Raw genomic sequence first — 13,152 nt, forward strand, 5'->3', positions numbered from 1 at the left:
TCGATTCCATTCAAACAGAAATTTTAGCTTAAAATTGAAAACGAACTGAGTAGAATTGAACCAAATTTCATTTTTAAAATCAAAACCAAATCCATTTTTTTTTTCCTTTCCTATTTGGGTTCGGCTTTACAAAGCCAGTCAGAGTCAGACCTTGTACAGCGTTCAAAGGGAAAAGTATGAAATCGTCGCCACTGGCTTACAAATCGACGGCCACAAATACATTCAGTGACGATATGCCACCAACCATCAGGATCCACGTGGACAGCAAATCCTGACCGGTTATCCCCGGTTACCCATAGCATTTCCTCCTCGACACGCACAACTAGTCGGGATTCCGTACCGAATGAACCGGTGTTCAGATCCACCGTCAGCGAACACAGAACAGAAGTGGTATTTCTAGTTTCTCACCTGCCTTGCTTCGGTTTAGCAAAGTTCCTCTCTCTCTCTCTCTCTCTCTCTCTCTGGGGAAGTTTTTCGATCTCTATACCTCTCTTTCTCTCTCTATTTTTCACCGGGATTTTTGTGATTTTCCTCCAATTTCAACGTAGGAATGAGATTTGGGGACCTTCTATAAGCCGATCTGGTTGCTTCTTCGACTGGAAGCTCAAAGATTGATAGAATCTTGAGTGGTTTTATTTGATTGATACTCTGATTCTCTTCAGCAATCATGTTTCTCGTTGATTGGTTCTATGGTGTTCTTGCATCTCTGGGTCTTTGGCAAAAAGAGGCTAAGATCTTGTTTCTAGGTCTTGATAATGCCGGAAAGACAACGTTGCTTCATATGTTGAAAGATGAGGTTTTGTTTTGTTCGTTCTTTCAATGTTTTCGATTTTTTCCGCCCCTGATATTCTTTGCTCTTTCTTGGGTTTTATTGTAAGTGTAGGTTTTCTTGTAATGGATTTCTTCTTGTTGACAATTATGATGGGTCATTCGCAGAGGCTAGTTCAGCATCAGCCGACACAGTATCCGACATCAGAGGAATTAAGTATTGGGAAAATCAAGTTCAAGGCCTTCGATTTGGGTGGGCATCAGATCGCCCGCAGAGTCTGGAAGGATTATTATGCGAAGGTATTTCTCGGACCGCAGAAAAAATTTCCCAATTTTTTTTTCCTCTCCCTCTTTGATTTATAAAATGGAAGTTCTTGGAGTTAATCTTTGTGTCAAATGATGTGATTAGTTCCTCTAATTTGGAATTTTGTGTTATTATCATGCGGGGAATTGCTTTTGTATCGACAATTACAGTATAAATCATGTCAGATAAAGTGGGTAAATTTTTTTTTTTTTGGGGGTGGTGTGGGGAGAGGGATGTCAACAATTGTGATATGCTAAAGGAAAGGATGAATCATCAGCCCATGAATCCCAATTAGTTTCAGGGATATGTTAAGCATAATTGTCTCATCTGTTGTTATTTCTTTCTAAGCTATTCAAGTGATCTCATTTGATATGTCTGTGATATCTGGTTGGTTCTTCTTTTTGGTAACCCGTTATTCTGAATACTGGGTAGCTGCTGCAGCTTCCAGCATGAAATCTGTTTGCAGTGAAGTTTTTGGTCTGTCAACTGAGATGCAAGTTTAGTGTCCTATAGTATATCTTTATCTGAAGAAACAGACACAACTTAGATGGCTTCACAGCACTTGGCTATGTGGGATGTTATATTTTTTGTTTGATTTACAACGATCCACAACTCAGTTCTTTGAACCATAGTTTGTGAGTGGGGGTATGATTGAAGTTCATAATTGCTATTGCTGCAATCTTGCCTTGGCATGTTCAACTTGCCAAGGGTTATTGATTTGAGCAATTGAGGTGTGGGCTCCGATATGTGCCTACTCTAATTTATTATTTGCTTGACCATGGTAATTAAGGAGATGTGATTTTTAGTCCTCGTTACAATTTCGTTCTCTCTTTGCACACTGATTCTGTGTATTTCCTTGGTCATATTCATCTGAAAACAAGTTTTATATATTTGCACAATTGTAAGTCAACAAATATTTTCTTCATTGATTTAGAAGTAGAGAAGACTCTAATTTCTTAAAGGAGAATCCACAAGAAATTAACTGTTGAAATGCTCATCCCAACTCATGTGGCTTATGTTGGATTCTCTTTCATATATGTGATTGGATATGCTATCCTTGGACAGGCTGAGTGATGTCAGGTCTGAGGCAATATTCTGTTCATGACTCTCATTTGGCACTTTGTATGGCATTGGAAAGTGCTTGCTAAATGTCTGCCTATTGTCTTATTGATGGCTAGAGAAGAAAAATATCATAAATGTGGTTGTTTCTGGTGCAGGTTGATGCTGTGGTGTATTTGGTGGATGCCTTTGACAGGGAGAGGCTTGCAGAGTCGAAGAAAGAATTAGATGCCCTCCTCTCTGATGAGTCCCTGGCCAATGTGCCATTCCTGATACTTGGGAACAAGATTGACATACCCTATGCAGTTTCAGAGGATGAGCTGCGTTATCATCTCGGCTTAACAAACTTCACCACAGGCAAGGGGAAGGTAAATCTCACCGACTCTAATGTCCGTCCCCTTGAAGTCTTCATGTGCAGCATAGTCCGTAAAATGGGATATGGTGATGGGTTCAAGTGGCTTTCTCAATACATCAAGTAGGGGCAAGATGTAGGGAGAGAGAATCCAGACACCCAGGTGATATTTTTTCTCCATTCTGCTGCAGCTCTTAAGGGGGAGTTGATTTGAATGAGTTACCCACTTGGGTTGATGGTGAAGGGGTTATTTATGACTGGTATTTCATGTATAGTCATTTTGTACTATCAAATTGGTGTGTGGTTTTGTAGCTTCTTCAATTAAGACTTTTGTTATTACTCCTTTACTTGTTTTTGTTTTTGGGTCCTTCAATTAGGTATAAGGTAGGAGATTTTGTTTTGTATTATCTATTTTACTGAGTTATCCAGGATTTGGTAAACATAATAATGTGGATTAAGGTAGGGAAAGCGGTGGTGTTGTTACCTAATTACCTCAGATTTGGAACTTTTGTTGCCTACTCAATTCTTAGTTATTTACATGCTGATAATTACCTATGGTTTATTCTCTCGGTTCTTCAACTACCAGTGGTAGGTGGTTGGTGGTGGGTGGTAGGTGGAAACGCTGGAATGGGGGTGGCTGGTCTCAGAAATATCGTTTGTTTGGAAGGAAAAAACGGTTTTTTTATTCAGAAATATCCCTTCTTACCCTAGATTGTAAGAAGTCTTAGGGGTGTCAATCTGTGGTTCGGTCTGGCTTCAATCGGGTTGAATCAGTTTGGGTTTGCTATTAGGCCAAACTGAAATCAAACTGTGAAGAATAAGTTGGGTTTTGATTTTGATTTGATTTGGTTTGGTTCGGTTTTTTCAGGTTGATTAATAGGCTTTTATCGGTTCATTATCAAGTGGGAGATAATAAGAAATTCGGGAAAAAAAATTATGGGTTTTTCAATCTACTAGAGGATGGGCTTTCTTGGTCTCTACTTTTTATTCCATGCGGCAATGGTTGAATTTGTTGGGTATATATAGAAACTACCCAGTGGGTGGACCAACAAACTGGTTGAAGTAGCACCTGGTTGAAATGGGAAATTGGTTCAACTGTGAAGATGAACCGTCTTCACAATTCCCAAATAGTGAGCAAGAAAGATGCATGTACTGATGTACCCACCACCATGGCAAGGAGACTGTTCACCAGTAGGCCAAGGTGGAAGATCAATGAAGAATTCAATTCTTCCAAGTCATGGGAGATTGGGAGCTCCTAGTGAGGATTCATGATATCAGTCGATGAGTTGCAATGAAGGAATGCAGACGCTGTTGAAGTCGTTCAGTGCCTCTAAACCCAACTAAGCGGCCATAGTTTTGAAAATTGAGTTTGATCACGACTCTTGATTAATTCGATACCTATCCGCTGGCATGATCTAGGGGTAGAAAAATAGGAATAAATCTGTCCAGTCCAATCTGAGCCTGGCCGATCAGATACCAATCCTGATCAATATCAGTTGAGATCGATCCCAAGTTTTAACACCTTGTTGGGTTCATGAGGTGCATGAACCACATCACTAGAACCTTTCTAGGTGACTGTAGGATAGGCTAAGACAAACCAGCCTTTGCTGGCGTGGGAAAAGTATACTACAAGGCCACAAAATTTTGCTATTGTTCAAAAACATATTGGTTTTAGAGTCACTCTAGATTTCTTCTATTCTCCAATTATCATCCACTTCAAACTTTTGAGAATTGCCTTCCGACATTAGTACTTTGTTCTATCATCATATAATCTGCATAAAGTGAGACTAATTTCACTTTGAAAAAAAAAAAAAAAAAACAAACGAACCTTTGCCAGAGTGGGAAGAGTATATTACAAGGCCACAAATTTTGCTATTGTTTGGAAACATATGGTGTTTTAGAGTCACTCTAGATTTCTTCTATTCTCCAATTATCATCCATCGTTTGCTTTAAACCTTGGAGAATTATCCGATTTGCAACTTTAGTACTTTCTCCTGTCATCATATAATCTGCATAATGTGAGACTAATTTCACTTTGAAAAAAACACCAGGTTCCCATCCTGAAATGTTGATAGCAGAGTTAGTCACTTCAGCACATTTTAAAATCATATGAGTGAAGAAAGGTGGTTGGGGAACATGTGATAGATGTCAGTGCTTGATGTTTGCTGTCTATTGGGTTGGTGGATGGAAGACAACCAAATATTAACATTGTGTATAATGGTGTGGGGATTGAGGTTGACCGGTGGTTATTACCTGATTTCTATGAGCCCATATATAGAGATAATGAAAATGGAAAAGAAATTATCTTTTAACATGAGCAGATAGAAAATTAGAATTAAAAAAATGATACTAAGAGAAGTAAAGAAATAACAGTTCAAATTCTCTGTGCGTAGACCTAAGGGTCCAGCAGCCCATAGTGTTTTTTGTGAAATCACATGAGAGGAAGAGATGTTAAATAGATTCACAATGGGAATGATAGAAAAAACAAGTAGGATGAACATCCATCCATTCTCTTAGAATAATTTTGTTGAGGATTCCTTCCAAGATGAATCTCTAAAAAAATCGCTTAAATTTTGGATGTAATTTGTATTTCTAGAAATATCATTACCAATGAGAGCATAGATAGGAGCAAGAGCACCTCTTTAAGAATCCATTCAAGTTTGTACATAAGGATATTTGGTGGGGTTTTCTTTTTATTTTATTTATTTATTATTTTTTATTATGATTATTATTATTATTTTTTTATGAGAGAGATCACCACCACCTGTCATCATTATTGGAGATTGGGACGTTTAGAATTTTAGTAACCACATGGGCAGGGAGTAAAGTAGAGAATATTTTCATTACAAATACCACTCAAAATAAAATCATTGATCCAGGTAAGAGAGTGATTTTGGTTAATGGAAGAAGAAAAGGTGGACAAAGTAAGATCCTTTAGGGGTGGGACCTAAGGGTTTGTCCAAAACCTCGTATTAGAATCATTATCAATTCTATGGTAGACCACTTTCATAAGTAAAGGAAGAATGTTTGTAACGCTGTTCCAAGTTATGGATCCTCTTTTGAAGGATAAAAAAAGAGACATTTTTATGAAAGTATTTGGCCTTTAAAACCTGAGCGTATAGTAACTAATCGACAAAAATTTAGCACCACCTAAGCTTAAGGAGGGTATATTTTGTATCACAGTATCTATTAGCCCTAGACTCCACAAGGTTTGGGGGAGCAAACTTTGTGCCAACTAATAAGATGAACTTTTCTTGAATTGTTGTTATCTCCATTCCACAAATTTAATTTGTTCCGAAAGAGAAAATAAGACATTAAAAAGGAAGGAATTGAAGAGAGAATAGATTGAATCACTATCGTTCTTCCTACAAAAGAGAAAAAGTGAGATTTCCAAGTAGCAAGTTTATTATCAACCCTCTTGACAATCTGATTAAAGACAGAAATTCTAGAACGAGAATGTCAGGTGTTATCAAGAGGAAAGAGAATGAGAATGTCTAGGAAAACCTTTCCCACAGTTATTTTACTAGACATGAATGGGATGTAACATCATAGAAGTTGTAAGGGTAGCATCATTAAAAATGAAAATTGTAACACAAAGCAACTTCCATTAATTGTAAAAATATTTTTCAACCAATGCAGAGACCACATTCAAATGGATAAGTTTATTCAGACACGGGGACTACTGAGTTGTAACCTAAGTTCCATTGTCATATGTGAGTGACTTTTAGTGTGAAAAAAATTAAATCATTTGGTTAATTAATTATAATAAAACCCTTCTTTTAATCTCACTTGACAGCCCAAATGATTTAAATACTAAGGTATCTTTGTAAATGGAGAATGTTTTCGTGGGAGAGCCCGACTACTTTTGTTAATGAAAAAAAAAAACATTATTATTGGGTCTCCGGCAAACTAATATCATTAATGTCCTAACTAGTTTTGTTAAAGTGGATCCACCCGTTTAACTTTTGAAATTAGTTTTAGGTTTTGTATCGCCGATCATGTCTTTAGTGTGGTCAGTATATAGAGAATGGATCAGATTCATGCTCGAGAATAATCTAATACGCTCCTGATATAAGGATTTGGAATCTATTAAATGAAGAGAGAGAGAGAGAGAGTGGATTCTAAATCCACAGACCAGGGACTTATGAGATTGTTCTCGTACGTAAACCTAATCCGCTATCCAATATTTATACTTAACCCCTCCTTTCAAAGGCAGGGGTGTCTTTTCATTGTCATCTAAACTAGGGTTTATGTCTAAGAGTGGAGAATATGGACAAGTGTTGGCACCTGATCCATATGTACAAGTGAAAATACGTGCAAAAGAATTTCACTTTAAAACTTTCATAGCACTCTTCCCAGTATGTGTTATTTTGTGTGTGTGTGTTTGAGAGAGAGCGTAATTCATTTAAAACTTTCATAGCACTCTTCCCAGTATGTGTTATTTTGTGTGTGTGTGTGTGAGAGAGAGAGAGAGAGAGAGAGAGAGAGAGAGAGAGAGAGAGAAGGGACGTTGTGTTAACAAATGTCTCTCATTCGAGTCTCCCCACGACTGACTTGTTACATGGGTTAGGTGTGACTGCATGTAACCAGTGTTAACCTTAGGCTAAACCATAAACCGTAAAACCAAATAGGTTCAAGGGGTTTCTCGTTGAATATGGATTTGATGCACGTATGTTAACTGGATGTATAGATGAAGATCCAACACATGTCCCTTTTGCTTCCATATAACCCCTATTCAACCTTTTAATGGTAATAAGTGGGACAGATATTGAATCTAGCTGCAATCCTTGCCAATGAAATAGAATAACTCACCTTCTCCCTTAGATTCACTAATACCTTCTTAGGCTTTGGCATTTTCAAAAACACCCGTTTAGATTTCATTTCATTGATTGTGAGCAGGGTTACAGCTAGGTAGCATAGCTGCAACCTGGGCAGGAGTCAAATTTTGTTCACTTACTTGTATGTGCAACCGATCTAAACTCTCTCTCTTTAGCAAAAAAAAATAACAATTCAATGTTTCATGAGAGATATGGTTTTAAATTGAATAAGCTCAACCAAAATCCAATCTATAAACTAAGACGAGTGTGGATCAATTTTCCGTATGAGGACCATTCTTGTAAGGGCTGATTGAATCCAACAAAAAGTTGATTGTTAGATAAATTTCATCTAAGTGGATCAGCCCTGTACGAAAATGATTCTCATACGAAGACTTGATCCACTCTCAATTGAGAAAACATAACTTCCAGAGTGGATGAAGTCCTGATCCACACAGATGAAAACCACCTAACAATTAACTTTTTATGAATTCCATTTACGTGGATCAACGTGTAGGAGAACCTGAACCACATTCCATAACCTCACCTCAAAGCAAACAAGCAAAAGAGCAATACTTAAGAGCATGCATCTTCGAATTACAAACTTCAAGTAAAATACGAGCATAAGTAAACCATACACAGAAAGAGACATTATTGATCTTCAAGTGGGCGAAGATCTCTTTTCCGTCTTTGTGATGAGATTTAGAGAGCTCTTAATTAAGGAATGCTTCCTCCGCCACCACCGTCTCTCCCACTGCCTCCACCAACACCACCAGAACCAGAACCATAACCACTGCCAGAGCCACAACCAGAACCACTACCACCGGATCTTCCACCTCCACCACCTCCACCACCGCCACCGCCTCCACCCCATCCTTCCCTACCGGTTCCACTGCCACCACCGAAACCCCGACCGGAGCCGGAACCGAAACCACCTCCTGTACCATCCCCACCTCCACCACCACCTCCTCCTCCTCCTCCTCCTCCTCCTCCTCCTTCTCCACCTATGGTTGAGGACTGTGTAAGAACATGCGTGCTTCCAGTTCGGGCAGAGAGAGCAATTACACTAATCAAAACCAAGAAAGCTTTAAACCACAGAACCAAACGAGCCATTTCTAAGGACTGCATCCTCACTGATTCTGAGTGAATTTATATAGAATAAGTGAAAATTCATGAATCGGTTTTGGATCTTATTCGGACCCCATCAGTTGCACCCTCAGATGATTGCATGTAACTTTATATGAAGGTAGAGACGAAACGGAACAGTGGAGCAGAGCAGGCAGAAGCAACAATTTCGTCAGTATCGTTCTTCTTTATCTGTATAATATTTTTTTGACATGCATACACCGACACGCCTAGGGGTGTCAAACAGTCAGTTAGGTTTGGTTTAGGTCGGGTTAAATTGATTTCGGTTTAAGAATAGTGAGAGCAAAACCCAAACTGTCAAGGAACTTTGTGTTTTTTAGCCAGTTTCAGTTTTGGTTTGATACGATTTTGATTTATTTGAGTTTTTCAATATCGGGTTGACTCTATTTGTTTTTTTGACTTGAACGACAATGAAATTTTACATTCATAACTTCTAATGAGGAAATATTTGGCGAAAACAATTTAAATCATCTACCCAAGTCAAATAAGTAAACAATTAGGAATAATAAATAGATTTGATGTGTTCATGTTATAAATTGTAAGAGCAAGATTGGAAAAAAGAAAAAGATAATTAATATTGTAATGAAATCATTATTTATCATTGTAAGAGAAAGTTAATTAATATTAAAGCCAATAGATAACAAGTGATTTAACTATCAAAATGAAACCTAATACTAGAATGTGATTTTGTTGTTGTTACCGCTTTGGTAGTGAACTAAGGACGTTTGTTCCTTGGTTTGTGCGGCAACCTTAGACTTCTCTTCTATCATACCTTACTTATTAGTCAACTATAATTCTTGTCTTTTCATATAGTTAACTTCTATTGAAAACTATAAGCATCAATTATTGTTGTGGCCTACGAGGCTATGAACAGGAAAACTGTGATTATGGATCCCATCTACATGCTAAAGATATATTTTAATAATTAATATAATATTTTTTCTTTTATTTAAATAATAATAATAATAATAATAATAATAATAATAATAATAATAATGTTGAGGCTTATGAAACACATGATCTCAAGGGCCAAATATGGATCTATCAGAAAATTGTGAAATTAAATGGCTCATCAGAGAGGGGAACGCTTAACAAGCCAAGACCCGAATCCTAGGCCCTTACCCCATAAAGCTGCCTTAACATTAGAAGGACTTCAAAGCACATGCGACATAAACCCTAAGGATGTGAATTTGAAATCAAAATTATTTATCAAAATTGAACCATATCTTTTACACCGACCTGAAACCGTTTATTAAATGGTTTGATTTTGGTTTTAAAATTAAAACCGTGATTCAATTTTGGTTTTAAAATTTAAATCATTAGTAAACCGTTAAACTGATTAACATATATGTAGTAAGTTTAAGTTATTCAATATTAAGTTTACATATATTTCAATAAAAATAAACAAATTTACATCAAATAATTATTAATAAAAGCATATAATAAAAACACAATTCAATTCAATATTAAAATTTAGATCCATTTCACAAAAAATTTTAAAGGTAAAGAAGTTGATTGGATAAAAAATTAGAAAACATAAGAAAATTGTTTACTAAATGGTTCGGTTTTGATTTCACCTAAAAAATCTTGCACTAAACCAAATCAAACGGTATACACTGAAACCCAACCGATTGACACCCTTAATAACCCCACATGCAGAAGAAAAAGCCCTTGCGAGTTTCCACATTATTGATTGACATTGAACATAACCCATAATTTAGTTTAGCCTTTTCCATTGAAAGTTATAATTACACAAACCATCAAAACAAAATGTTCATATTTCTTCCACCTAAAGCTATGCAATGGTGTTATTTTCAATGTCTAAAAGAAAAATATAATGATTTTCACAAAGTAAGTTGAAGAACCATGTTCTAAATCATCTACACATACAATACCATTGAGCAAAGCAAAAATAACTATTAGACTTATTGAGATCCAAGGCCTTTCTTAGTATCTGATGCAATAATACATAGTCTTCTCTAAACATTGTAAAGCATAGACTGAGAGGAAGGTTTCTTCTACCCCAAGCTTGCATGTTCTTTGACACTTATATCATATTTTGAAAATCTTAGTACAGTACAATGCATATACTTTAACTATCTTACCTTTTAAAATTAATTCAGTAGCAACTGTCCTTTCGATGTGTAGTAGCTCCATCCCATTAAATGTTTCATTAAAGATGCTCTCTACCTTCTATGTTTAGATAGGATTCCTCGAGTCTTCTCAGTCATTGAATCATTCTCTGATCTTTGGCTCTATGGAGAGGAGTTGGATCCTTACTGTTTTTCCAAATAAAAAAGATTATAAGCTTGGGCTTTGAAGGGTTTATTTTATTAACAAAGACCTCCCTATACAAATTCCACAAGCTTAAGTTACTATAAAGTGTAACTATGTAAACCGAGCTAACTCGGTGAATCGAGTTTAATAAACCCATTGACTCGAGCTCTAAGAGGTTTTTTTTTTTGTAACGAGCTCTGAGAGTTCATCACCATATGTTAAGATCGACTTCCTTCATAAAATCAATTGGTTCAAAGTGTGATGGCTTCTTGTGGCAAGGCTCTTGATATTATGTTAATACTTTTATCGATCTTAAAACCAATTGGTTCAAATGAAATGGCCTCTTGTGGCTCTTATACTTGATAGTTGAGTCACCCATACTTGATGTAAAGATAACTGCAATATCATAGATAAGAGGAGACTGCATTGTTTAAAAATAAACATTGTCATATATGGAAGAGAAATTTTAAACTCACACCTATCTATTTTATTACTTTTCAGGAGAGCAAACACATTTCCATTATAGAAGGAGATCACTAATCCTCACACTTAACTAACTTAACAACCCAAACCACAACCAAACCCTTAACTAACAAACCCTAATTCATAAATAAATAAGGCCCTGCTCTGTCCAATTAACCACGGTTGACTGCTACTAAACTTAAGCACCCCAATAGTTGATGCGTGGAAGCCATGCATGCATGATAATGGAACGAACGAACTCAAGGAAAAGGAAGAGCACCACCACCAACACCCGCTCCAGCTCCACCACCAAGGCCACCACCTACGCCACCGGCACCTCCCAGACCACCTAACCCTGCAAGACCACTTCCACCACCGATACCACCGAGTCCACCAAGCCCACCGATGCCACCAACACCACCGACTCCGCCAGCTCCAGCACCGATTCCGGCAACACCACCAATGCCTGCACCAATGATAAAGTTCTTCTGGTCGTTGAGACCATTGCCATTCTTGTTGTTGCTGTTGACAGTTTTGAGAGCAGCTTCGGTAGGCTCTTTCCTAGCACTTGTTTGGACGATCACTAGAGCGAACAAGAGAATCACCACATTCCATTTCGCCATCTCCCTCTCGCACACTCACTCTCTCTCTCTCTCTCTCCCTCTCTATATGAAAGTTAAGGGCTTCCAAACTGAGAATCTGAGTTGGTGGTGATGCTGTTTGATGATATCCAACTCTTTTATAAACGATGGGGAATGAATTTGAGCAGTTGGGGGATAGTTATGAGTATTAAAGGACGGGTTAAATGCCCTTCTCTTCTCTCTCTCTCTCTCTACCATAATCTGGAGGTTGTATTTTTTTTGGTGAAACATTAAGTCTATGAGAGAGAGAGAGAGAGAGAGAGATTTTTTGGGTTGGGACCAACCAGGTTTTATGAACATAGTTAAAAATGATAAACGAGTGAATTTAGGACCAGAACTGACCCAATAATAACCGAGTTGATCCACCCATTAACTTATTGTTTCAGTTTTAGCTTATTGGTCCGAGCTGGTTCTGCATCCTGATCTGATTCTTCTGACGATTCCAGAACTGATAGACCAGTTAAGAACTGGTGGAACTGCTAGACCAATTATACATTGCGTAAAAACGTTGGATTAGTTGGAAATCTATTTCTGTTATTGGATCTTTAGATATAATAGTCAAAGTTTTTTTTTTTTTTTTTTTTTTTTTGGGTTCAAGTTCAATGGCCTATAAGCCATTACATAGTAGATCCGCGTAAAAATGTTGGATTAATTGGAAATCTATTTCTATTATTGGATCTTTAGATATAATATTCATAGTTATGTTTTTTTTTTTTTTCATTTTGGGTTCAAGTTCAATGGCCTATAAATAATACATAGTAGATCTACATAAGGGCCAAGTACAGATTCACGAAGGAGTCAATAGGGACCCAAGGCCACACTTCTTGGAAAACAAAGAAATTTGTGCAAACTAAGTACCGATGCACTTGAGAGGAGTTGACCAACCCTCAGGCAGGTGCACCACTGAGAACTGCAAACCGTCGGGCCAAGGCCCAGGTGTGTATAATTATAACTGAGTACTTGTTTGTTCAGAAAATCTAATTTATAGAGTGTTGATACATTGAATTGACATTCTAGTTAGATGGTTCCATGAATTGATCTACATTAACCTACATCTTATCACTTTCTTTCCTCATATATTCTCTATGGGGAAGTGCCTTCCATGAGGCAGTGCAGTTCTCATGCGTACGCAAGGGTTAATGGGATTGCATGAGAAAGCATCCACAAAAGAGTCATTTTCCCTTTCATGGGATGCAGCCGATCATTTTAACACCCCCCCCCCTTGTGTCTGAATACGGGGCCACACCCCCATAGAAAACATTTTCCTATTCTCTATACTCTCACATATGCTTTTATCCCACTGCCTATTTAAAAACAACTATTTCTTCT

The 13,152-nt window shown here is 37.3% G+C and overlaps 2 protein-coding genes across 2 annotated transcripts; one reads left to right on the forward strand and one right to left on the reverse strand.

Annotated features, from left to right (window-relative positions):
* Positions 1-421: 421 nt before the first annotated feature.
* On the forward strand, positions 422-2,971 carry LOC122085551 (GTP-binding protein SAR1A-like). Its single transcript, XM_042654026.1, has 3 exons — positions 422-796; positions 937-1,068; positions 2,290-2,971. The coding sequence occupies exons 1-3, from the start codon at positions 668-670 to the stop codon at positions 2,608-2,610; spliced, it is 582 nt and encodes a 193-aa protein (XP_042509960.1). The 5' UTR covers positions 422-667; the 3' UTR covers positions 2,611-2,971.
* Positions 2,972-11,184: 8,213 nt separating this feature from the next.
* Positions 11,185-11,908, reverse strand: LOC122086288 (glycine-rich protein 5-like). The gene has a single exon (XM_042655037.1). The coding sequence runs from the start codon at positions 11,803-11,805 to the stop codon at positions 11,443-11,445; it is 363 nt and encodes a 120-aa protein (XP_042510971.1). The 5' UTR covers positions 11,806-11,908; the 3' UTR covers positions 11,185-11,442.
* Between the last annotated feature and the right edge of the window lie 1,244 nt (positions 11,909-13,152).

This window comes from Macadamia integrifolia, chromosome 8, assembly GCF_013358625.1.
Source record: "Macadamia integrifolia cultivar HAES 741 chromosome 8, SCU_Mint_v3, whole genome shotgun sequence".
NCBI classification, from domain to species: Eukaryota; Viridiplantae; Streptophyta; class Magnoliopsida; order Proteales; family Proteaceae; genus Macadamia; species Macadamia integrifolia.